The 27,516-nt window shown below is 42.0% G+C and overlaps 1 protein-coding gene across 2 annotated transcripts; it reads right to left on the reverse strand.

The window, feature by feature from the left end:
* Positions 1-741: 741 nt before the first annotated feature.
* Positions 742-26,628, reverse strand: IMMT (inner membrane mitochondrial protein). Of its 2 annotated transcripts, XM_035135456.3 has the most exons (15): positions 26,481-26,628; positions 21,811-21,884; positions 20,996-21,182; positions 19,580-19,703; positions 17,376-17,507; positions 15,062-15,148; positions 13,642-13,778; positions 11,226-11,329; positions 10,773-10,908; positions 7,560-7,689; positions 6,311-6,325; positions 4,761-4,984; positions 3,637-3,768; positions 2,718-2,847; positions 742-1,718 (listed from the first exon to the last, which is right to left on the reverse strand). In XM_035135456.3, the coding sequence occupies exons 1-15, from the start codon at positions 26,520-26,522 to the stop codon at positions 1,111-1,113; spliced, it is 2,262 nt and encodes a 753-aa protein (XP_034991347.1). In that variant the 5' UTR covers positions 26,523-26,628; the 3' UTR covers positions 742-1,110. The 2 variants fall into 2 exon arrangements, with proteins under 2 accessions (XP_034991347.1, XP_034991348.1); XM_035135457.3 differs by lacking the exon at positions 6,311-6,325.
* Between the last annotated feature and the right edge of the window lie 888 nt (positions 26,629-27,516).

The following is a 27,516-nucleotide window of genomic DNA, read 5'->3' on the forward strand; positions in this document are numbered from 1 at the left end:
TGCTTTGACTATGTGTGATTCTGGTTATACACATAGTTCCTGGAGTGCAACCCCGGTGCACTCTGTAAGTCAACTGTATTTTTTTTCTACACCCTGCATAACCTCTATCATGCCTGTTTAAACAAAACAAAAAAAGCCCCTGGTGCAAGCATCGGCAAGGTTTACCTCACCTGGGTTGGTTCACTCCAGCGGAAATCCATCCACGGGCTGGATTGCATGTGCATCGGCACGATTTCCGATGCCGCGGAAGCAAGTTCCCGTGCTGTGCTGGTTTAGTGCAGCGCGCAGGAACTCACCAAAGGGGAGCTTGTGGGCCGGTTAAACGACCCGTGGGCCCACGGGCCTTAGGTTGCCGACCCCTGCTCTAATGTAACATTTCCTTATTGGGGAGATGCTCAAGAGAATCATTTGCACCATGGTCTGGCATACTACCCTTAAAAGATGTATCTGGCAAGTTATTAAAGAGCAACATTTACATTAGGTAGAAAAGAAATTGAAGTTGCTGGCCTTATCAGGAATCTTAATCAGCCAGTCTTTCAGCGAGGATTGCCTACACACTTCAAAGCATCTATTCACAGTACTTTGTCCAGAATTCCACATTTCATGCACTCCTGAGAACTTCAGAATTCATAGTCCTGTTATCACATACCACCTTTAAGTAAACATCCTAAGAGCAACTATTTTCTTTCAGGATATTGCTGTACTTATCTATGCAGAAACTGGGGGAGGAAAAGCAAGATGGTGGGTTTAACACCATTTATTTAAGTGCACCAAGTGGGTGAATCAGTAATAGAGGTTATAAACATTATTTTGGTTGGCTCACAAGCCAGATCAGTTACCTGGAAACTTAAAATTTTGTTATGCAAGCTGCAAAAAAACATTCCAGACATGATGAATGGCTGAGGGGGGGGGGAGAGATACAAATGCAACCGGTGCTAAGTGAGAAGAAAACTAGAGACAGAACACCACGTCTTGCCAAGTGACATCACAACTCTGGTACGGTTTCAAAAACCACCTAGATCTAAACCTTTGGTTTCCTCCCCGGCACTGTTACGAATCTTGCATTTGCGTGGTTCTGAAGACACGGTAGTCTTGCATAGCTCATCTGCATCAGTCCACCTGAGTTGTTCCTAAACCCACAGCAACGGCATAGGCAGTCAGGATATCCACCACTTGTTTTGCCTCTAGCGTCATCCGAGCTTCGTTCAGCCAGTCCTGAGCCACTCTCCTGGATTCCCCTTTCAACTGATTGACAAACTTAGCTGCCAGCTCCAGGTCTCCATGTTCGATGCAATAGGATGCATAAGAGAGCAACTTAAATGTGTCCAGGTCTTCGGGGCCTAGCTCAGAAGGCGGCTTCAGCTGCTGAGGGTGCATGAGGAGAAGGGATTGAAGGAAAGAGAGGAAGTATTGATACAAGCTGTTTCTCGTTTCGTCTATCAAGGCCACCCTCTTCGCCAGCTTTTGGACAGTGTGGAAGCGTGCCCTTAGTGCCTCTTCCGTGTACACTCCCCGACTGAGCGATTCTCGTGGAAGCGCAGCTGTTAAGGCCTGGGTGAACGTGTTGTCAGAACAGCTGGCTTGGATGGCTTCTACTGCACTCTCCAGGGGCTCGGTGGGGCTGTCTCCAGATGCAGTTTTCATGCTTTGCTTTAGAGCTTCAACCGAAAGCCATAACTGGTGGGCCTTCCTGGCTTCCTCCCCAGCAACAGCATGGCCTGTAACATAAAATTCCACAATGGATTAACAGCAAGCCCACTTTTAAACAGTGATTAAGTGGCTCGTACATTAGCTCAAGAAGCCCAACAGAAGTAACTTTGTAGGGCAATATTGATACTTCACACTCCAGTGCATGGCTTGGACAGAATGATGGCTTGCAACAGGATACACCTGAGCCAGTGACATCAACTCCAATTTAATATCCCGTGCGCTGCACCAGCTCTCAAACTAAGGTGGTACTCAGTTTGCTTAAAAGTTGTTTATGTATAGCAGGCTCCACCAACCTGGCTGTGGCTGATGGGAGTTCTAGTCCAAAGCCTGGGGGAGCCAGGTTGGCAAAGGCTGCTGTGCAGACTGGTCATTTGGCAGCCTACAGGACCAAGCAAAGCATCTACTGAGATCTGGCCTTTCCAAGTTGACCTATGCATGTTATCTACAGAAGAGAAGCTCCTTCCCGCCACATTCTGTCATAGAGAAGAGGGGGAAAGTGTGCCTGAGCCTCTGCTGATTTGGTCTGGCAATTCTTTCTTTAGTGGCTGGAAATTAACTCTTGAGGCCTCCCCTAAATACATCACATACAATGAAAAAGTTATCCGGGTCTAGCATTTTCAGCTTGAGCATATCACATCATTGCAAAGTCCTTCAGTCTGCTCCCAATTCACAAAGGGTCGTGCCAGAATTTTGGTGTGGAGCAGACCCTCTGAAATTAATAAGTTAGGTCCGTTAAAGTCAGTGGTGTACTCAGTAGAACATAGCTGAATACCATAAGGAGCAGAGAGCTGCACATGAAGCAGAGGGAGATCACAATTTGTTCCCACAAATCAGTGCAAGCAGTAGTATCCGCCTCTTTGTGCCTGACAAAGGGATCAGCTGCAGGGACTGCCTCACCATTCCAACCAACCACACCTGGTTCCAGGGGGTACTGGCATGCTTGGAGCTAGTATGATAGATCAGGGTTACTCAATCAGAAAACAAAAATAGCCAGACAGCACACTCACTTTCAACAGCCTGCTCAATTCCCCTCAGCCTGGCATAGGCTGTGTTGATATCCAGAGTGAAATTGTCAAGCTGTTCCTGAGTAAGGCGTTTATACTGCATTTCTTGTTCACCGAGTTTTTCTGACAAGTCCTGGAACGAAACACAGTATCAAAATAAGCTTTCATGAACACTTATCTTCCCAAGGCAAGTACACCACAGTGTTAGAAACAGAGATATGAAAGCGAGGAGCTAAACGGAACCTTAAACCTAGGTTATGGGCACCACAGTAGAGTGTCTAGGTGCGCTTTTTTATAACAATACAAAGCTGAAAATGAATGAACTGCAGCTAAAATCTAATGTTCATTTTTCACATGGTCTACTTCTCATTGTAAGACTGCAAAAAAGGTACTTCCACTGGCCGCCCTCCTAATATTCTTATGAGGGTCCCTTCTCCAGGCTTCAGAGAGTGGCTGGAAGGGGAGGCAGAAAAAGGTCCTCTTTACTTCCAGCAGTGGCAGTTTTCTGAAATTTTAAGTGCAGTACTGTGTCTGGAGCTCAGAAACTGCTCACATTAATGAAATTCGCTGTCGCAAAACGCGCCTAGAACAACGGGAGTTTCGAACGTTGCTACACCAACAATCATCTTAAAAACCATTTCTAAAGATGTCAGATTTTTAGTGCCTATTTGAGGGGGAAGATTTTAAGAAGGCAATAATAATATTATTATTTATACATACATACATACATACATACATACATACATACATACATACATACATACATACCCCACCCCATCTGGCTGGGTTTTCCCAGCCACTCTGGGCGGCTTCCAACAATAAAAATGCATTAAAAATACATTAAAAAGTCTTTTGAGACTATAGTGAAGCACAATGCTGCACTCAAAGCCAACAGACCCTTCACAATCATCACAAACCCCACCTGGTCAAACTGCAGCTTGAGTTCTTGCTCTTGGATTTTGAGCACATCTCTCAAGTGATCAGCATGTGCAGCAGCCTGCCGGCGGAGCTGAGTCCTCATTTCAGTCTCCATTACTTCTCTGGCTTCTTCAACCTGCCAAAAAGTCACTAGCAGTCACCACTTTGTAGCCTATTAGGGGCCAATGTAATTAGCTGATTTTACAAGAACAGATACCCACACCTGAGCCATTGGACAAAGAGCAATTTTATCTAAGTAATGGGACCTATTCCCTAAGAGATCTACAAAACCCTAGTAAACAGTCCTGTGTCACGTGAACTAATACATTGCTGAACTTGTCGCTACAACAACCATTTTGAAATTTCTGACTGCCTTCCCCATCTTTAAAAAGAGCAAAGAGTGCTTTTGATAGCAAAACGGGCTTAAAATGAATCTGTCCTCTGAAGTCTAATTGAAAAAATCGCAAAAGGGAAAAAAAGTGTCTCATTGCGAATACGCTGGGGAGGTTAAAGGGAGTGCATACAATAAAACAAAAACAAAGAAAACCTGTTGAGCACTTTCTTATTTTTCCTTCTTTTACAGTAAAATGCAGGTACATTATTTTCTTAAAGGAGCAGCTTTTTCAGGATTTTTACAAGACTTCTTAGTGACTGAAGAAAACAGTTAAAAAGAGTTTTCAGATGGGTGCATGGTCATACGGGTTTGATGATGCACAGAGTATGGCATTTTCCCATAAATTTGCCAGGAACTGCACCTTATTTCTGAACAACCTGCATCACAGCAACTGCAGCCAGCTCCACTTATTAATTGGTCCAAATGCTTCCCTTGACATTGTCTGCTGGTAGATGGATCTTGTGTCTAAGGTGGGTCCCTGGGCAGGGCAACCGAGTAACTGAAAGTATGTACTAAAAAACCAATCGAGAACCAGATCCACAGTGTACAAAGCTGTATGGAGATCTGCTCATATTACTCAGCAGAATTAACATTCTGTGTTCTTCCCTTTCAAACAACTAAAAACTTTGTGTGTGCAGCTGCATGCGCGCGCGCGCGCACACACACACACAGAGAGAGAGAGAGAGAGAGAGAGAATGATAATGACAAGACTAGAAAATAAGCACAGTGCTTACCTTCTTTTCCTGATCAGTTTGGATTTCACTCTTATGATGTTCTAGTGCCTTTGCTACTGCTGACTCAAAAGCTTTTTTATCTTCCAGTTTCTGCTTTTCCAGGGCTGTCTCAATGTGCTGCTGTTCTCGGACTCTCAACTCCACCAGCTCCTTGTTGAGTTGGTCTATACGTCGGTGAGCATGAGCAATGAGAGAGTTCAAGTCGTCTGCTGTCAGCTTGCCAGCTGAAGAGAGAAGACGGTTAGATACATCAAACTGTAAAAAGGACACCAGACCTTTATAATCTAATTATCTGCATGAACAAAGCAGGTAATAGACAATATTTTAAACCGATGTGACTGGTCAAATATGACTGTGTTGGTTCAGAACACAGGATAATGCTGTTCACTCAAAAGAAAGCTGCCAGGTCTGAAACCCAAGAGGGGTTTCTGTGCTTTTCAAAGAAAATGTCCACCAAATTAAGCTTCTCTCATTATAATTCTCACACCTAGAAGAAGGAAGTCATCTGTGTTGAGTCTAAAATTTCAGGATACCTTTTGGGGCTTGGGACTAATATTAAATGAATGGAGGAAAAAAGTGATGCCCACTGACCTAACCTGATAAAAGCAAAAATATACTTTACAAGTGTATTTTCTTACCCAAAGATCATCCCAAGCAAAAACAAAAAACCATAGCATATACAGTGAGATTTGTGGATTCATGTAAAAAAGAATGGACCAAAATTGCATTGGCGGAGGGAGCTTAAATCGGATTTCTGAACGGTCTCATGGAGTCAACCAACTGCTGTTAAAACAATAACGTTAAGAAGTAAATTTGTGCATTGTACTTTTATTTCTTAAAGAGCCAAATGAAACACTGGAATAGCTGAAAAGAATACTGCAGCAAATATTTTGGTCTGAATATAAAGGATGAAGTCTGCCGGCAAACGCATTCATGTTAAAACTAGTACTGGTAGGTTTGATATTGAAGGGTCTTACAGCACACAAATACCTAATTTATCCTAAGCAAGCCTCTCTCCAATGTCAGCAGGAACCACCCGATGCATAGTATTTGTGTAGTATGTGCATGCGTGATATACAAGATGGGCATTTACTGCAACATGCTCCCCACTGGTCAATTTGCTGAGGCTACAGAGGGGTTGGTGTAAGCAGAAAACAGATGTTTTGCTCTTGGGGCTTTAATAACTGACTCTTCTGCTATAATATATTTTCTCACTGGTGGCATAGGTCTAAGTGACCGATTTTTACATTCAGTCCTACATTCCATTCCAGCCATTCCAGACAGCTTAGGGATATGTTTTTACTCATGTCACCGTCACATATGACTAGAGGTGCACTGATGATTATCTACACTCACAGCCTTGTGATTGTCAAAACATATCATCTTCTTTTTAGTAACACACCAAACTAGAGCTAATTCTAGTTAATCTTAGAAGTAAAAATCCAAACAATTGAAGCAACTTGGATACATGTTCTTGCCATCCCATTCCCAAGAAGAAATGCACAAGACACACAGCGCTTACAGAAAACAGACATGAGAAAAGAACTCACCGATATCAGTTATCTCTGCAAGAGAAAATGAAGGTTTGGAAAAATCAATGCATGTCCACAGAAGCAGATCAACAAGCTGTTAAAAGCATGCAGGAGTGGAACAGCACAGATGCAGACAATTCAATCATTAATAAATAGTATACTTGAAAGTACAGCATGGAATGGTTCATTTCAGAAAACCGTCTGGGCCATGCTGAAGTTGAGGCTTACAGCGATCTAAGTCAGTTATGGCCGTGACTTGGAGAGGGTGAAGGGCGCCTAATGTTTCTCCCCCTCAAAAGGTCTTCTGTCCTTCAGAAAAGCTTTATCAGACCCCACCAAACTCAAAAAGCCCAGATTTCATGCAAGAGTTTTTAACCTTTTTTAAAAGCGCAAACAGTGCTAGAGTGTGCATGCTGATATTCTTCTTAAAAATATTATTGTACTCCCTTCTGAGAGGGTACAACTTAGTGCCCCCAATTCAGATAAACTGAGCGCACAAGCACACACTCCCTTCAAATGTGTTATTCATCCATAGTTTATCTATTTCTTTACCCTCTTTCTATTAAATACTTAGATGAGAGCTGAGTGAAGGAAACAAACTCTCATACAGTCATACCTCTAGATACGAATGCTGCGGGTTGCGTACAACCTGGGTTACAAATGCGCCGACGCGGCAAATGACGTCACGTGCATGCGCTGAATCGTGTGACGAGCATGCGCAGATTCAGCACTTCAGGTTAAGTACTGCTCTGGATGCGTACGGTCCAGAGGTACCGCTGTTAACTACTGTTCCAACAACAATAAAGGAAATGTACATCCTGCCTCTCTTTTCTCTGTAAATCAGACTTTATCTAGGTTAACGAACACCCTTTTTCTTTTACTTCTAACTTGTGGTTTTTGAATGTTTTTAGCTTTTCCCCATTTTAATTTTTGACCCTAACCCCTCTGTTTATTAAAAGCTCAAATATATAAGGCAACAAACATTTTAGCCGTGTCCAATATGTGTGACCACGCACACACACACATTGCACCAAACCCGTTAAGTTCCCAAACACCATAGTATAGCTCATCAAAGTGACAAAGGAACAATCAAGAGCTCCCTTTAAGTTACTGCCCCCACACCTGACATCACACATTATGTTAGGTGTGTTTTGTGAGGAATGGGCTCCTGGGCCAAACTGGGAAATCAATGCAAGCTTTATTTAGCGCTCTAAACTTTGGCGTACCAGTAGAGATGGTCAGGACCACAACTAAACATATTACTTACTTAGTCCCTTCCAACCAGATTGAACTTCTGGAGTAATACTATCAAGCTCTTTCTGAAATTCTTGTCTTGCTTTGGTTACAAGTTCATGGTACTGAGTTACTATTTTAGCTTCTGACTGGGCTGCTTGCACCTAAGGAAAAAAAGAGAAAAGACAAAATTAAGGCAGGTGTTACAACTGATATACAACACTGGTACCAGGCACTGTCAATATGTCTAGCTGGCAACACAATGAAGCAGATTAAAAATTAAATAATATTCGAATACTCATCCAAATTCATTAACCACTCTTTGCAGATACCAGAAGTCACTGCATTATATACTCAGCTGGAAATTAGGGCAAAGGTCTAATTGCAAATGCATGTAGTTAAAGCAGGGAGGGGTAGTTGCAAGGGCTTTTATACAATATACTCATCTGAATGTACTGAATATTTAGAGCAGACACAAAATATTTGTTATTTTCTAACTTGAAAGGCCTAAACTAGGACAACTACATTTGCAATGCATACAGAATCTGATAAAAGGCAGGCAGAGGAATCAAATGTCAACAGAAAAGCTATATAGGCAAACATTTTATCCTCTTGAAAACAGAGGAGATAAGGAACAGGGACATTAAATTACTGTACAGCCACTAACTGGTTCATTGGTTTAAACATTTTTACTCTGTTTGGTACATTACAAAAATCAGAACCAAAAAGCATTTTTAAAAAGTTACAAAGTAAGAGCAGCTAAAGCAAAATTGGCACAAGTCTTGCCTGCATATATTTGGCAGTGGAAAAACCAGGAAATTCAAAATTAGCCACACTTTCCCATTTCATCCAAACCAAGAAACAATGATTAGCAACTTCTGAACAAGCCAGGATATTCAACTAAGGTTTACTGTTAGCTTCTTCCAAAGCTGGTAACCATGGTTTTCCAATTTGGATGAAATTTGGGGGGGGGTGTATGGTTAATTAGAGGCTTCCTACTTGTTTGGTGTAGAGAAAGGAGAAAAGTGGCTCCATGCACATGCAAAATGCTTCTTTGTTGTTATCAGCTTAATAAGCAGACTGCCTGAACTAGCTTATTAAGTTAAATCACAAAGAGCAGTTCTAAAAAGAGACGTGGTCTCTCCTGTTTCCAGAAGCTTAAGAGAGACATACACGGAGAGCTACTGTGCCTGATCACAATTGCTTGTTGTTGTTTAGTCGTTTAGTCGTGTCCGACTCTTCGTGACCCCATGGACCAGAGCACGCCAGGCACTCCTGTCTTGCACTGCCTCCCGCAGTTTGGTCAAACTCATGTTCGTAGCTTCGAGAACACTGTCCAACCATCTTGTCCTCTGTCGTCCCCTTCTCCTAGTGCCCTCAATCTTTCCCAACATCAGGGTCTTTTCCAAGGATTCTTCTCTTCTCATGAGGTGGCCAAAGTATTGGAGCCTCAGCTTCACGATCTGTCCTTCCAGGGAGCACTCAGGGCTGATTTCCTTAAGAATGGATAGGTTTGATCTTCTTGCAGTCCATGGGACTCTCAAGAGTCTCCTCCAGCACCATAATTCAAAAGCATCAATTCTTCGGCGATCAGCCTTCTTTATGGTCCAACTCTCACTTCCATACATCACTACTGGGAAAACCATAGCTTTAACTATACGGACCTTTGTCGGCAAGGTGATGTCTCTGCTTTTTAAGATGCTGTCTAGGTTTGTCATTGCTTTTCTCCCAAGAAGCAGGCGTCTTTTAATTTCGTGACTGCTGTCACCATCTGCAGTGATCAAGGAGCCCAAGAAAGTAAAATCTCTCACTGCCTCCATTTCTTCCCCTTCTATTTGCCAGGAGGTGATGGGACCAGTGGCCATGATCTTGGTTTTTTTGATGTTGAGCTTCAGACCATATTTTGCGCTCTCCTCTTTCACCCTCATTAAAAGGTTCTTTAATTCCTCCTCGCTTTCTGCCATCAAGGTTGTGTCATCTGCATATCTGAGGTTGTTGATATTTCTTCCAGCAATCTTAATTCCGGCTTGGGATTCATCTAGTCCAGCCTTTCGCATGATGAATTCTGCATATAAGTTAAATAAGCAGGGAGACAATATACAACCTTGTCGTACTCCTTTCCCAATTTTGAACCAATCAGTTGTTCCATATCCAGTTCTAACTGTAGCTTCTTGTCCCACATAGAGATTTCTCAGGAGACAGATGAGGTGATCAGGCACTCCCATTTCTTTAAGAACTTGCCATAGTTTGCTGTGGTCGACACAGTCAAAGGCTTTTGCATAGTCAATGAAGCAGAAGTAGACGTTTTTCTGGAACTCTCTAGCTTTCTCCATAATCCAGCGCATGTTTGCTATTTGGTCTCTGGTTCCTCTGCCCTTTCGATTGCTTACTAATACTTTATTAGCAACCAGCTGCCACACAGCCCATAACATTGATTTTGAAATATCTCAAGGAAAGTGACAAAGAGCTGAGCATCTTCCAAATACAGGTAGCTCCCAATTTACCCAGAGGTTACATTCCAAGGCACCGCACATTCAAGTGAATTTGCATATATATGAAACATAATCGAAAAATTCTGCAAACACCCTGTTCTGCCCCCCCATGCCGCTTTGGGGGGGTCGCTTCTGAATTTGGCGCAATACGTGTGTGCACAGTTGCGCGCATATTGAATGTGTGTATATGGGAGGTTGCCTGTACTCAAAAAGGTTCCCTGAATCTTAGGCTCGAGGCCAAGAAAAAGCAGCAGAGTGCCATCTCTGAGTATAGCTGTGCCTTTATGTGCTGTACCCAGCGGATTTTTTTCTGGGAGGACACGGGGGGACGCATACCCCTAAACATTTTTGTGAATCTAAGTTTGGCCTCATTGAGGGGCAGTATTTCAATATGAGTAGGAAAATGAGAGTACCCCAAACATTTTTTTTTAGAAAAAAAAGCACCGGCTGTACCCAATAACTATCATTCCCTCAAGCCCTGTACAACTCATATCAAAGTCACAGATTCTGCCAACGTAAAAAAGTCATAAGACTTTTTCACCACTCTCTACTTCCTTCTAGTTCAAATACAGCAGTTTAGAAGATGAGGTTCTCAGATGCTCCGGTATCCCAAAGACAATCTCACAAGTACTGAAGTGCTCTGTTATATTCACAATGTGAATATAACATATGTTATGCTATGAATATGTTATGAATATAACATATTCATAAGCATTAAATTGGAAATCGTTAAAGCTAATTTGGCCAAAGTTTACCTTTTTGACCACATTGTCCAGATCAACAATCATATGACGAAGGTTCTCTTCTGCAGCTTGGATGTGAGGTTTGGCCCCCGGAATCTGAGACTTCTTGGCACCATCAATCACTTCCTTCGTTTTCTCCAATTCTTCTCTAAACAGAATCAGAAGCCACCAATTAGCTATATTAATATTCACAGTCTGTTAGTTAAAAGAAAAACGTGAAATATAAAATCTGTCAGTCCATGGCATGTTTGGGAGTGCTGTTGGGGTGAGGGCTGAGCCTACTATTCCTAACCACTGAAAATCAAGCTTGATGTCTACATAAAAAGCTATTTTACATGCATAGCCCCATATTGGGCTCTATTACATAAGTCACATTCAAACATTTTATTATTTTTATCATCTTAATTTCATAAAATCCCATTGTTTGCTTTCTACCGGATTACTGCTGAAACTAAGAACTCTTACTTGGCTTTTAAAAGGACATCTGCAGCTTCATCCACAGCTCTTCTACGATCCTTCAATGCTTCCTCCAAAGTCCTCCACTGAGTTGCCTTTTTATCACTTGGAACCTAGCAAAGTGCACAATCATCCTCAATTTCTCAGGTTTCTAACTGCTGGTTAGAAATCAGCACACACTTACACAAACTGCCAAAAATCTATCAGATGCCCCCTCAGCTGATAAATTCTACCTGCTTACAAATAACATGGAAAATGATTAGAGTAGTTTGCCATCAAATTTGTTGTGCAACATGTATTTTTACAAATGTTTTTTTCTACACAAGCAGAAAATAAGTCTGCACAATGTAACACAAGCAGCAGAAAAGGAAGATCAGACCTACATCAGAATCCATCCATCCACCAGTGAGTAAAAATTTCCAGTTATCATGAGAGTCACCTTCTCAGATATAGTTTAAGAAATCAAGTACAGTGATACCTTGGTTTGCAACCGCTTTGGATTACAACCGTTTTGGATTACAACGTCAAACCCGGAAGTGCGTGTCCCTTTTTTTGGACTAAACACCCCCCCCCTCTTTTTTTTTGAGGCCCCATTGGTGAAAGCACGCCTTGGGTTACAACCTGTTTTGGTTTACAACTGGACCTCCGGAACAGATTATGGTTGTAAACCAAGGTACCACTGCATGAAAATATCAAAATCAAACCATCATAATCACAGAAAACTGTCATAGCAAGACAGCAGGGCTTAACTAGCATCCACATCCATTAATGGCTGAGACCAATCATTCTGGCTAGGACACCAGGTCATGTCTGCAACTGTGATGGATCCAGACCTCTCTCCATCTTCCTCTCTCTCAAAGAATATCATATTCTCATCATATGAGACATGCTGCTCATCTGCAGATGGTCTTGTCAGAGAAGTTGCACTAAAGCAAATAAGAGTGAGAGTCCTGAGGTTGAACGTTCTTAATGTCCCACAAGTACTGTGCAGGTTTTTCCAAAAACCCTTCATTGGAAGGTGGTCTTTGAGGCACTTGAGGCAAAGTCAAACTGGAGGCTGGGATCAGCACCAGGTGGAAGGCCATTATACTGAGTAAAAGCTAGTATTAATTAAGGTAAATAAAGACACAGCAGTCACGAAATTAAAAGACGCCTGCTTCTTGGGAGAAAAGCAATGACAAACCTAGACAGCATCTTAAAAAGCAGAGACATCACCTTGCCGACAAAGGTCCGTATAGTTAAAGCTATGGTTTTCCCAGTAGTGATGTATGGAAGTGAGAGCTGGACCATAAAGAAGGCTGATCGTTGAAGAATTGATGCTTTTGAATTATGGAGCTGGAGGAGACTCTTGAGAGTCCCATGGACTGCAAGAAGATCAAACCTATCCATTCTGAAGGAAATCAGCCCTGAGTGCTCACTGGAAGGACAGATCCTGAAGTTGAGGCTCCAATACTTTGGCCACCTCAACAAAAAGAAGACTCTCTGGAAAAGACCCTGATGTTGGGAAAGATGGAGAGCACAAGGAGAAGGGGACGACAGAGGATGAGATGGTTGGACAGTGTTCTCGAAGCTACGAACATGAGTTTGACCAAACTGCGGGAGGCAGTGGAAGACAGGAGTGCCTGGCATGCTCTGGTCCATGGGGTCACGGAGAGTCGGACACGACTAAACGACTAAACAACAACAACAACAACAAAGACACAAATACAGTATAAGAACTACCCATAACATCAGTCCTTGGAACCAAAATAACGAGGGGATCCTCCAGTGTTGATGACAGAAGATACCCATGATTGTCAGACAGTGGACACAGGAAGGAAAGGAAGGGAGCATGGGTGATTGTAGCAGCGTGGATAATAGGAATCCTGCCGGTAAACAACTGGACACCTATCTATAGGTATCTATCAAGAGAAGCCAGTTCAAATCTTCTTGGCAACAGTTGTCCCATGGAGAAACATCATCGTAACAGCAAAGTAGGGTTGTTCTCTCCAGTCCTGATTGCTGCAATATGGTAAATAAGGGCTTCCTGACAGTCATGCTCCTAATCCCATGAAGGGGGAGTGGTATGGTAAAGCGAATGACAGGTCTCTTATGAGCAATGCTGGCAGAGAGGGGGCAGATTTCATCCAGCCATTTACTCATTGCACAGCTACACTTGGGTCAGATGAAAAGGAGAGATGGATGAAGCCTGCATACGGATCATACCCAATTCCAAAACTCTGGATGACTTCTGGCAGATTCATACAGATATTACATAATGCACATACACAAACTGTTCTTTTTTCGTGAAGTCCTGGCAAAATTCCTTTCCTATATTACAAATAACTACGACAATGATGACATATACCCCCATTAGAAAGCAAAGTAGCTTTGGGTTTATTTAATTGTAAGTCACATTCTAAAGTAATTAAGCAAACCCACACACCTCAGAATTATCCATAGCCTCTCTTAACTTCTGGGCATGAAGATTGACAGCCTGCACGGCAGCCTCCTGGAGTGTAATCGCATGCACGGTTGCACGAGCAGTGCCATTCAAAGCACTTTCCAAGGTCGCTGCAAGAGCTGGTGAGAGAAGAAGTAAAACAATTTGGCTTGTCCACTTCTCACCTTGCATAGCATGGCTTTGTATTTTCTTCTTCCCCTATGCATCTGGTCCATGCCGCTGGCTCAGATTATGGCAGCTGGGCTGCTTCTGGGGGCAAACTACCACCAGCTTGCAGGATTTGCACTGGCTGCCCAATCTGCTACTAAGCCACGTTCAAGATGCTGGAGCTAACATATAATTTACTGTATTTTATTGATTAAATGTATATACAACCCTTCATATGAAGATCACAGGGCGGCTTACAGCATAAAAATGCAAAATCAAAATTAAAGAAACAAACCCCCACACTTTGAAAAAGGCCACAGATTTTTTCATCAGACAACGGCCTACTCATAGAGGAACATTTCTGCCTAGCACCTAAAGATATGTAATGAAAGCAGTAGGCAAGCCTGCCTGGCGAGAGCATTGTACAAATGGGAAGCCACCACAGGAAAGGCCCGTTCACATGTTGCCATCCTCCAGATATCTTATGGAGCAGGCACATGAAGAAGGGGCTGAGATTATGATCACAGGATCTGAGTTGGTTCATATGGGGAAAGTTAGTTTAAGTATTACAGTATTAAGAGACCAGGTTATTCCTATATACCCAGGTCATTGCAGTCTGCAGGAGAACTTCTCCCACAATTTTAAAAATACAATAAACCAACTCCACAGCAATTTGGATAAGAGCTTTCAGTGCAGCTGCTCCTGTTCTGTGGAATAGCATTCCTGTCGAGATAACGATATGTGCTCACTATCTGCACTTTCCAGAAACAATTGAAGACATTTTTTTTTGCTTTGATTGGCTCTCAACTGAAAGACCTGGGGGGAAAGCATTACTGCACGGAGCCTAAGCTGTGAGTGAATGTACGGTGTGAAATTGTAAAACAGGTTCCACTGCTTACATGATATAGCAGTTAAGGGTGGGAAATGAATAATTTGTAATCTATACACCAAAATAAGTTGCAGTTACATTCAGGGAGGGCAGAAAAATGGTTAGAGATGCTTCCACTCCAAAGCAAAATGCTTAAACTACTGCAACTCATACTGAAAATGTGGACAAAATATACCACTCCCCAGGTAGATCATTTTAATGCCAAGACAAAGCTTACAGGGCAAAGTGAAATTTTATGAAAACAGCTTTCAGCTTTACAGTGATAGAATGCTTCAAAAAACTAGCCACCTTTATTACACAGCTGCTCTTGCAGCTGAAAAGCAAGCCGAACTTGAAACTGCCAAGGTATACTGTTTGCCTACATACCAGAAACCTTCGCTTGTTCCTCTTTATCTTGCTTTGCAAGACGAGCTGCAACCTCATCAGCTGGCCTCTCTTTTACACGTTTTTCGCCTAGGTATAAAGGTTTGCATTTTAATAAAACACTGAAAACTAAAACCAAGATGGATAAAAGTTTGTTCACGAGGCAGCTATTTCACTGTTAAGAAACAGCAGAGAGATCAGTGTTCTAGAAGTGTATTTTGCCAACAAACTGATCTCTTGGCTGGTCATGCTCCATGATTAAACCAATCCACCTAGCAATAATAAATTCAGCAAGGACATTACATTCAGAAATCAGCAAGAACTTAACACTACAATGTAACCACCCATGTTCCATATTTCTGTTCGCCTTCTAACAAGTGTAATACAAAGAGTCCCAGCCTTCTTCTCTAGTTTTGAAAATGGGGTCATCTCTGCACCAATTCAGAACTTTGAAGGGCTTAGTGCAACAAAAGAGAAAATCTCTGCCCACTTCAAGGTAGAGGGGTATGTTGAGGCTGCCCATTTTGGTGGTGGGTTTTCCTCTGGCCCCAGAAGGCAAACTGGACCTGAATGTGGTGGTGGGCAGCCAAGATGCTGAAAGCACGTTGGTCATTCAATGCCCCAAACGATTGCCTGTTCCCATCTCCAAGATGTGGACCTGGGAAGAAACCGTCTTCAATATCCCATGGCAGGGGTTCCCAACAAAATTTTCTCGAGGACCCCTCATCGAGCCGCTATTGTGACAAGGACCTCCATTAATTCCTAATCCTAAAATTAAAAAGTGAGAGCCAAATTAAGAGTCTTTTTATAAGAGTCCAGGGAGGAGGGAGGGGAATGGAGAAGACAGGATACCTGCGCAGTAGCGCACAAATGAAGCCTACGCGTGCAAAGCATCTTGGGGAGGTGAGCGTTAGTAGAATGCGCGCTCCCTCTTTGCAAAATAGTAGTGTTTGTAAAGCGCCACCTAACGGCATACAGAAGAACTACTGCCTCATTTAATTCTAGTTTTGCGCTAGACTCTTGTCATGCAGGAAGCGGCCAAAACAAAAAAATCTGTTATCATACGAAATATATTTAATATATTTTGTATTCTAATAGCATCTTGCGGACCCCTCTGGCATAGCTCGCGGACCCCTGGGGGTCCCCGGACCACCTGTTGGGAACCACTGTCCCATGGAGACACTGCATGAGGAAGTGACCTGTGGCTGCAACTCTATGGTCACTTCCTGACCTGGGAGTAAGCTTTATTGGGCAAAGAAAAATGACTTTCTTTCAGAGAAACATGTATAAAGTTGTTTTGAAGGGCAGGAGCAAGGTCCTTATAACCACAGGTTCTGGCTAGGCTATTGAATACAGCCAAAATTCCTGGTGAATGCTATCATCACTTACAAGTATAGTCTCTTTTCCTTCATGTATCTTGATTAAAATTTGATAAGGCCACCAGAGGGCAAGCAGCCTGAAGACAACTAGTTAATCACTTCTGACCTAGATAAAGTGTAAATATTTTTAGTGGTTTAGATTGATGTTGATACTCTTACTCTCTCCTGAAATCCAAAGAAGTGAAAGGGCATAGATACATTTATGAAAAGGCACCCATACCTCAGATCCAGAAAGAAAAGTACAGAAAAGAAAGGATGTGAATATTGTATATATGTGGCATTTTGAACACTTTTGCTATGCATTTATTTTTTATTCTTAATTCATTAAAACTATTCATCTTAACTTCCAGAGTAGCCAAGATAAATATAAGACCCCACCCTGAAAAATCTAAATTTCCTCAGACAGGGAGACAGAAACAAGGGTTATAGGAACAATAAGCACAACTGCTGAAGAACAGCAGTATGTCAAAGACAGAGTCGAAAGGGAACACAGACAACATTTCTAAGAAGTTAATATATATTCTTACCTACTCAACTTCCCTGCACTGACAATTTATCACAAAGCCCTCCAATTTTGAGACAGACTGTCTTGCCACACTTGATTATGTTAACAATATAAATTTATATATGCTCATATTTCCCTCTGTATTCTCCAGAGGGAAGCTGTCAGAATGAGAGACCATTGTAGAAAAAGAAAAAAAGAGCCTTCAAAAAAGGGTCAAGAGGACAGAATTAGGAGCTGGGTGGTTGCTTCATAAGGAAGTTAGGTCGTTAGTTTCTGCACCAAGCTAGCAATCACTACATTGTATACGAATGTAGAAAACAATGGAACAACCAAAGGGATTCATCAGAATTTAACTCTAGCTCTGCGAAGTTCTTTTCTTTCAGAATTTCAAAAGTAAAGAGGCCAGGAGTTTGCAAAAGGAACCAAACAATACCTAGGTCAGGAGGTTTGTGTTTTCCTTCAAGAGGCGCATGGCTTTTGCTCTGTTCTGTCTCCTGCATGCCTGGAGCTGGAACGGAAACAGCTTCACCTGTTGCTGAAATTATCTGAGCCGCTTCTGAACATGCTGTAATTATCCACATGCAAACAAAAATTAAAACCATGACAAAAAATTAATAACTTGACATACCATCTGAAGGTAGTAACTTTTGAAAAAAGAAAAAAGAGAAACGATTTGAAGATTCTGAGCCTCTTTTACCGCTTTTATTTGGTCCTTGCTCTTCTTTCTTAAGGTTTTTGAAAAACTTTATTCAGAACCACAATTGTTTGTTTGTATGCATCAACCAACAACACCAATAAACAAAAAATAACAACTAGAACTATATGACAGCCAAGGGAACATAATATTCTCTGTCATTGCAGGTATAATATAGAAGGAGGAATCCATCTGTATCGTATTCCTCAGACAAAGGTGTTTAAGGAATATGCAAACAACATGAGATGATCGTACCTTCCTGGACCCTCCAATCATTAATTATTTTTCCAAAATGTGTCATGTGGTGCTGGGATCACCCTTGTACTTTCAGGCTTATTAGCATGAAAAATAAAAACTTCATTCTGCAAAAAAAGACATCCCATTCTACTTGGCCTTCAGATATGTGGATTTGATGTCTAAGCTTCCCAGTGTCTATTTTCCAAAGTTCACTATACCCAAGAACTACAGTAGGGGTTCTACTACACTTCCACAGTTATGTTATCACAAGTCTGGCTGTGACAGGTATGAATATCAAATCTGTAAGTACTATAATCACACGCCCACAGATAAAACAATGAAAAAGCATTATTTTTCCTGTTTCAACAGTTGTTTGTCCAGTCACAATGCTGATCTCCTTAGTATCTCATCGCAAAATCTTTCTACTCGTGGGCATTCCGACCTCAAATGAAGATAAATGCCATGCTGACTACAACCCTTCCAATTTTGCCAAGCACATGTCAATCTCACCAGGCTATAACCAGATTGGCTAGGCATAAATTAAAAGTGAATGTCCAAATTAACTGGCTTATTTCTCTTCAATTGTTCCATAAGTGGATGGTGGTGAGTCTCTCTCTCTCTCTCTCTCTCTCTCTCTCTCTCTATATATATATATATATATATGATATAGGGCGAGCTCCCATTGCTCGGTCCCAGCTCCTGCCAACCTAGCAGTTCAAAAGCACATCAAAGTGAAAGTAGATAAATAGGTACCCCTCTGGCGGGAAGGTAAATGGCATTTCCGTGCACTGCTCTGGTTTCACCAGAAGGGGTTTAGTCATGCTAGCCACATGACCTGGACAACTGTCTGCGGACAAATGTCGGCTCCCTTGGTCAGTAAAGTGAGATGAGTGCCGCAACCCGAGTCAGGGGTCCTTTACCTTTACTTTACACCAGTACAGGGCTCATTTTCTATACTGGGTCAATACTGTAGAAGGATGGATTATTTAATATAGGTGTCAAGAAGAAACACCTGCTGAAAATGTTTCTGTTTCAGTGTGCTTATCCAGACTGATGATTTGGTTGCATGTTCATTGTTTTCAGAAGTTTTTAATGGTTTTACAATGTTTTATGTGGGTTTTTTAAAATTGTATTTTTATTGCAGATGTTTGCCATCTTGGCTTCTTTCAGCGGAAGGGTGAGATATAAAATTTAGTGATTTAGATTGTCATGCTTTCTGCACCATAAATGTGCACCATATGAACACAACGCAGAATTTTGCAAATGTATGTGAGTTTTTGGAAGGAAAGGTTGCAAAGAACATTCTTTAATCCAAAATCTCCTCCCAAGGCTTGTCTTTAATGTAAAGTATCAGATAATAATTGGTACAACTGAAAAGCTTCTCAAAACAAATACAGTCGTACCTTGGTTTTTGAACAGCTTAGTTCTCAAAAGTTTTGGCTCCCGAATGCCGCAAACCCAGAACTGATTGTTCCCGTTTGTGAACTATTTTTGGAAGCCAAACATCCGATGGGGCTTCCGATTGGATGCAGAAGCTTCCTGCAGCCAATCAGAAGCCACGCTTTGGTTTTAGAAGTTGAACGGACTTCTGGAACGGATTCCGTTTGATTTCCAAGGTATGGCTGTAGTTTCAAGTTCCAAAACATAAATTGCTCATAAACAAATCAATCCCCTCCCCCATATGTTCATAAGGTTTATAAGCTTACCTTCTTGTTTCTCACTAGCAGCTGAGGGTACCTCTGTTTTACTCTTTGCAGTTTTGGCAGCAGGTTGTTTAGATTCTTTCATTACCTCTGTTACAGAGGAGATTTTCAATGGACCCGACTGTATCTGTGTGTAAGGGGGGAAATCTCATTGAATTGCATATTATGAAGAATGCTTGTAAGACAGATATACCACTTAAATATGCAAAACTCTTAAAAGGCAAGGTCCATATGAATCTCTACATTTGGGGAAATGGACAATAATTTTTATATAATAATTATAAATGAAAACATTGTTTATAAATGCTGTTATCTACTAGACCGGAGTGGGAAACTTGTAGCCCTCCAGATGTTGCTGAATTACAACTCCTATCAGTCCCACCCTGCACAAGATGGAAGAAGCGGTTTGGGGCAGTGTGAGAAAAGCAGCAGAAGCGAAACAACATTTCAAAGTGACAACATATCCCAAGGCTAGATTATATCTTTCATTGCGCAGTATGAAATTTCATTGCGCACACTGAAATATCGTGTGCACATGTGAGGGCACTCACAAAGGGCACTCTTTGTCAACACGAGACTACAAGGGGAACAGAAGGCACTTGGTGAAATCCTTTCTTCTATGCCAGGGGTGGTCAACTTCCAAGAGACTGCGATCTACTCAAAGAGTTAAAAATTGGCAGTGATCTACCCCCTTTTGGGGGGTTCAGGTCAAAGTTGTTGAGCTTTTTCTAGGAAGGAAAGCTCTGTTTGGGGGGGGGGTTCACGTAGAAGTTATTGAACTTATTTGGGGAAGAGGAAAGCGGCGTTGAGCTCTTTTTGTTAGGAAGGAAAACCCTGTTTTTGGTGGTTCAGGTCATTTTAGGGGTGCAGGGCAAACATGTTGAGCTTTTTTTTAGGGGAGCCAAGGATTTTTAGGGGGAGCCACTGATCTACCGGTGATCTACCACAGACGTCCAGTGATCTACTGGTAGATCACGATCTACCTGTTGGACATGCCTGTTCTATGCAACTAATAAGCAAGCACTCTCTCAGAACTGGAATCTGACAATTCTAGGACCAGTTTATCTCAATGAAAACTTGCATAGTGCTATAAAAGTGTGGCAGTTAACCAATATATTTTGATAGGAGTAAAAGAATCAGGAACAGAAGTGTGCAAATGCAGCTTTAAACAGCATACATTTTAAGTAAGATTTCATAACCCGTGAAATCACAGCCTCGTTCAGTACACCCATGAAACGCTTACAAGAACTCTGACCCCAAAAGTTGAATCACGGTTATGAAGCATGAGGACAGTGAATAAGATATCCAGCTTTCTAATCAATTAGGTTTCTCAGTGGCATTAAGTGTGCAAAATCTAAAGCACAACTTAAGAATTGGAAAAACGACAGGTGTGTTATTAAAGCAAAGATAGAAACTTACTGGCTTCTTTGGTGTTGGAATACTAAAAGAAGGACCCAGTACCATGTCAAAGACGTTGCTCGAATAAGGAATGGTCTTCTCTACATTTTCTCGGAAGCGTGGATCATACTTAGCATATAAAATAGTTCCGCCTACTCCTCCACCAACAAACAAAACACTGGCTCCTATGATTTTGCCTGCAGAGACACTGTTTAAAAAGAAAGTCCATGCTGATATACAATAATAAATTTATAGTACAAGTCAGAAAGCATCAAGGATTACAGATGTTTAGTACCTAAAACTACAGCTGTCTAATATTTTCTAAGCCAATTAAAACAATGTTGTCCCTTTAATTAAGGAGGCTACACCACACCCAGAGATCCTCTGATAAAGGGTGATATATAAATTGAATAAATAAAATAATAATGTTTAGCCTTGTACACTTAATAAGCCCCAAGGGCTTTCTCTAACTCCTTGGGCTCCTTTGGGAGGAAGAACAGGATATAAATAAATGTAATAAAAATAATAATGGTATAGTATCCAGCTACTGTCAAAGCACCATCAGGGCAGAAGCCACACAGCTCCGCAATCTAGCTACCACACATAAATTCATTTCACACATTCACACCAGCTGGTGACATGATGTGCAGAATGGCCTCGGCTGATCTATGTGGAGGGGGCACGATCCTGTGGCAAAAGACTGTCTCACACTTTATTTCTTGTTCGCTTTTTTGACCCAATAAAAAAGTGTGAAAAAAAAATGTTTTGCTAGGCACTGGTTTATCTAGCAAAAGGAATACCCCACTGAGGATTATATAAAAAATGGCTTTACCTACCCAGATTCTCCAGATGTAGCATATCCACGACCCAGACGTAATGGACGGACTGAACTTTTGCCACAAAGACAAGTCTAAAGGAAAAAGTAGAAACTTATGATTAGCAATGGCTCCATTCAAACCCATTCCACGTAGCTCAAAGAATCACAGAATCATTGCTCTGTTGCTGCGGCTTCGCTTTTTCTTAAGAGGAGACTTGCAAATAAATTTTTTCTCATTATCCCTTCTGCTAACACATACCTATACATAAAATTAGTGGCCCACTCTGAAGGAACACCAACTATTAACGTTCTTGTTATTTAGTAAAGCTACTTTGTCTGGTCATCTGGAAGCCGTTTTTATTTGCCACAGGTAACCAAGCAAGTGACTACTGATACAATTGCATTAATACACTTAAACAAATTGAGTAGCGTATTTATCTAACTAACTCCATTGCAAGATCATGAAATATTGTTACCTCAGATCCAGACAAGCTAACTGAAAATTATACCAAGCAGATTACCTTTTATCGCTCATTTTACGATCTTAAAAAACTTATGAACCTTATTTGGCCACCGGGACCATATAACACCAGTCCTGAGAGATCTGCATTGGCTCCCAGTATGTTTCCAAGCACAATTCAAAGTGTTGGTGCTGACCTTTAAAGCCCTAAATGGCCTCAGTCCTGTACTGTATACCTGAAGGAGCGTCTCCACGCCCCTTTCTTCAGCCTGGACACTGATATCCAGTGCTGAGGGCCTTCTGGCGGTTCCCTCAATGCGAGAAGTGAGGTTACAGGGAACCAGGCAGAGGGCCTTCTTGGTAGTGGCGCCCGCCCTGTGGAACGCCCTCCCATCAGTTGTCAAGGAAATAAGCAACTATCCTATTTTTAAAAGACATCTGAAGGCAGCCCTGTTTAGGGAAGTTTTTAATATTTAATGCTGTATTGTTTTTAACACTTGATTGGGAGCTGCCCAGAGTGGCTGGGGAAACTCAGCCAGATGGGTGGGGTATAAATATATTATTATTATTATTATTATTATTATTATTATTATTATTATTTACAATTGAGAGGAAGTCTTGCAATCATGATATAACATTATCTCATTTCAAGAGGTCTCTTTCAAAACAATTGATAAATTGAGTCACTCTGAACAGTATTGGTATCAGTTTACAGAAGCTAAATGAGACACACACAAAAAAGCTTGCAGGGTTGTGGGTTGTAAATATTAGCATCTAAATATTGTTAGCAATATTAAATTCAGTCAGACACTGGTTTGTTTTAAAACTTAATTAGCTAAAAACTGCAACAACTTACTGAAATTAGAATTCCCTTCACTGAGCTGCTGCAATGTTATATAAAATATTCGCACATGCCCATGATATTCTGGTAATCATTTTTAATATCCTAATCTAAAAAGGTTTTCCACTAACAAGCAAATATCTTTCTGTGGAAAAAAACCTTTTTTATATAAAAAAAATCCCCACAGTACTGTAATACTCCTTAAAAAGTGTTGGCATGACTGTTTTTCCACAGGAAGAACAGATGCCCAAAACCTTCATTAAAACCATATGTGAAGTTAGGAAATAGAAAACTCTGGAAGTCTGTATTCCATGACACACCCCAGCTCAGGAGTTTCCACCAATTGAAAACATAACTTTGAAAATGCCAAACAGATTGGCATCTAGAATCTGAACACCCACACTCAAAAGTTCAGAATTGGCAGTACTTATGGTTGTGAGACTTCAATGGCTTCAAAATAGTCAGACAACAAAGTATTTGGTCAATTTGTGTGACGGCTTTTACTCTGCATGCTAAGCTCTGTTGTTTAGTAGCTTGTATTTTCCAGCCCAATGCACCCCAAGGGTGCCCCAGAAACCTAGCATACAGAAATACAATAATCTCACTATACAATTCATTCAGTTATATGCAAGTTTATAGTACACAGTCCTGAACTTCTCGCTCTGCTGAACTGCACAAATGATTATAGACCAGATGATAAGATTGTCTTGCCATTGAACAGCAAGAGCAAAACATATGAAAGTTACTTACGGTGTTTAAAAACATATTTTGAGTAGTTTCTAGAGAAGGTCAGAAAATTCAACAAAATGACATATGGAGTCACATGCACATTTACCGAAGTCCCACTAACATTTAACATGAGTTACACCAAAGTATGTATAAACTGGCTATGTCTTACAGTACAATCCCATGCATATTTATTCAGACCTAAGACCCATTATGCTCAATGGAGCTCACTCCTACTAAGCGCATACAGTGGTACCTCTACTTACAAATAACTCTACTTACGAATTTTTCTACTTACAAATGGAGCTCCGTCCGCCATCTTGGATGCGGTTTAGATAGGATTTTTTCTACTTACGAATTTTTAGATAGGGTTGCTTTGACTTACGAATTTTTTCTCCCAATGCATTCCTATGGGATTCGACTTACAAATTTTTTCGACTTACAAATGTGTGTTCGGAACGCATTAAATTTGTAAGTAGAGATACCACTGTATAGGATTACAGGCTTGGTCATAGTCCCATACATTTTCACAGCTGTCTCTTTGAATTTCCCTTTTTGCCTTCTTTCTAAATACTGTACTGTAAATCAAAAAGAACAACTCCGTAATAAGCAATCTGGGACTCCATTCCAACTTCATCCTCGAGTCCCTTTTCTAACAGGATTCACAAAAAGAACTCATTAACAACACCCACCAAAGCTCTTGCTTTTCTAATCTAAACATCAGAATTCAGTGGGCAGGAATAAGCGAGCAAGTGGGCCTCTTCAATTGTGGCACCCCGACTGCTTGATGGGGCACCACATTGTCCATTTTTAGAATGTTGGAAACAGGGCTGATTTCAGTGTGTTCTTATGGCAAGGTCTTTATCGGCATAATCCTACATATGTTTACTCAGCAGTTAGTGCCACTATACTCAGCAGGGCTTACATCTTGGAAAGTTTTAAGTATGCCATTGCGTCTTTTTTCACTACCACTTTAAGCTGTTCTTTTTGATGCATGTTTTTTCATGTGCTTCCCCCTTTTTAATACAGGTACATTCTTTTATTGTTCACCATTATCTTAAAGCTTATAAGGTGCTCTGAATTCATATTACCGCAGAAAATGTGTGTGTGTGTGGTATTATAATGATCTAGTGTCATCTTTATTGGTTACCAATTTGTCTCTGGGCTCAATTCAAAGTGCAATTATTATTGTTAACTTTTGAAGGCATAAGTCTAGGACCAGTTTATTTCAATAATCACCTCATCAGAAAGGAAACGCCCCAGGCATTAAGATCTACCTCTGAGGCCCTGTTCTGAGTCCCCCACAGAAATGTGCTGGGTGTGCACAAGAAATTTTTAGGTTTTTGTTCTGTTTTTGCTGTTACGCTGTCCAGAATCTAGAACCTACCCTGACAGAAGTTTATCTGGACCAACTGCTGCACACTTTCCAGCAAGACTTTGTTTCAACAGGCATTTTTGGATGCTCCCTCATAAATGATAAATATGGGCTGTTTACATTGTATATTTTATCATTGAAAGCCACATTGAGTTCCATGATAGAAATGGCAGGTATACCTGATTGCAAAAAAATAATAATTTTAAGCTTTCAAGAAAAACCCAGCAAGCATGAAGCTCCAAAGCCACTACACTTTCCAAAACTGTTACTAGTTAATTAGAATAGTAGTTTCAAGATTTCTAAATGGATGACAGAAGGAGGTGGGGCAGCCAGGTCTTGCTCTGCAACCAGGCTCAGCCCTAGAATCTCTTTTTGACACTGCGGCCTGTAAAACAAACATCTCAAGAGTAAGTGCAGAATGTTTTCTGCCACCACAGCCTGCTTAATATGTATGAGGAAGCTGACTTTCCAGCACACTTCTCGCTGCAGATATTAAACAGTGTAACCTTTAGGACACAGAATAATTAAAGCAAGGTCATGTCCTTCTACCAGCTATGAGAAGGGCCTCGCCGGCTTAAAAAAATGGATCGGCGCTGTTTGCCAAAGGACACATCCCTGGAAGCCAGTTCGCTGCTTCATGTGAAAACTCCAAGAAGTGGTGAGAGAAATCCGTGGAGCCCGAGGCCCTCTTTCTGGATTTAGAGGTGACACCCAAGGAGCCTACAAGACCCAGCAGCCCTCTCTCCCTCCCTCCGGTGGCGACCCTGCCCAGCCGCCTCCTACGGCAACTGGGAGCGCCCATCCACAGCAGCGCCTCTGCACGCGAGCATGCGTTCCCACGAGCGTTTCTTGGGCCGACTCCGGCTTCGCTCTCTTCCGCCCGCCTCTGAGGCAATAAATAACCACGAAAGCTCCCGGTTAGACTTGCAGCCACGTATCTAGCTAGAGATACGGGCAGAAATATACAATAGATAGGGATATGGATACTGTAGAAGCGTCCCGCAGTGCATGATGGGAAATGTAGGCTTGAATTTATTCATTAAAAGAAGACAAACCACGCGAGTCGTCCTGGCTCCGCCTCGGCTGCCGACGCCCCCTGCTGCCCACCCACCCCCACCCCAATAGGGGCAGCCAATGGGCTCCTTCGTGGGTCTTCCCTCCTCCTCACGAGCCAGGTGGGGAAGCTCGAGCGCGGGCTCATGGACGCCCTTCGCCTTCGTCCCGCGCGCGAGAAGGCTCCTGCCGCCCGTTCGTTTTCCCCTCACGCCTTTCTCCTTCCCCGCTCACCTGAGCCGCTGTGCTTCCCGCGCGGTGACAGGCCCGCAGCATGATGCCGGTTCGCTGAGGGAGGCGTTCGACGGAAAGCGGCGGTAAAGCGAGCCTCGGGCCCTACGCTGCGTGCGTGTGCGTGTGCGCGTCTGCGTCCTGAGCGCCTGAAGAGGCGGGGCTTGCGGATCGCCAATCCGAACGGAGGGGGCGGGCGGTGCGCGAGGGAATGCTACTGTGCCGCGGCGGCCAATCGGAAGGCAAACCGCCATCAGCCCGCCTACATTAGGCAGCATATAGAGCAACAACCGTAGAGTAGGTGCAGCCTTTGTGTCCGTGTGTTTCCGAGTCCTTGGAAAAATAGAGGCCGTGTTCTTTCTTTGTGCTCCTTTGAGGGTGTGTGTGTTTTTCTGCAATCAAGTGGTATAGCATCAAATACATAAATACACAAACCGTTTTAACATAAAATCAGCAACATCAAATCGCTAGCCCAGACACAGTGTGGGGGAAAGTTGCCACATCTCACAACAGAATTGTATTTCTTGTATATCATAAAATGTATACACCACATAATTGCAAAAAAAAACCCAACAACAACAATAGCAGCAACCTCAAAATGGTTTACAAAAAGATAAAGCTACGAAATCAAGGGGAGGAAATCAAATACTTTAAAACATTCAAAGTGTTAAAATACTTAAAACAGTTTAAAATTCAGACCAGCACTTCTTTTTGGGTGTGTGTGAAGAATAATACTGTATCTAGTTACAGAATAGCTGCCAGGAGTGACACCTCAACATCTTCCACATGTTAGGAAGCCTTTGGGCATTCCATTCCATGACAGAACAGTCTCTCAAATAAAGATATGCTCTCCCAAGGCCACATTCCCAGCATGTTCACACTATCTCAGGGATGTTCATGATGGCTTGGCCATGTCCACAAAACGGAAGATGGCAGGATCCCCAATGATGTGCTCTATGGAGTACCAGGCCCGTTGGCAGACCAACTCTGTGTTACAAAGATTTCTTCAGATGTGACATGAAGGCTGGCAACACCAAAC

This window comes from Zootoca vivipara, chromosome 12, assembly GCF_965207765.1.
Source record: "Zootoca vivipara chromosome 12, rZooViv2.hap1.1, whole genome shotgun sequence".
Taxonomy (NCBI): Eukaryota; Metazoa; Chordata; class Lepidosauria; order Squamata; family Lacertidae; genus Zootoca; species Zootoca vivipara.

Coding starts and splice junctions, on each gene's coding strand:
- IMMT (XM_035135456.3), bottom strand. CDS start 26,522: ATGCTGCGGGCCTGTCACCGCGCGGGAAGCACAGCGGCTCAG. Junction 21,885..26,480: donor CGGGAAGCACAGCGGCTCAG/GTGAGCGGGGAA, acceptor TTTTTCCTTTAG/ACTTGTCTTTGTGGCAAAAG. Junction 10,909..11,225: donor GATGTCCTTTTAAAAGCCAA/GTAAGAGTTCTT, acceptor GATTCTGTTTAG/AGAAGAATTGGAGAAAACGA.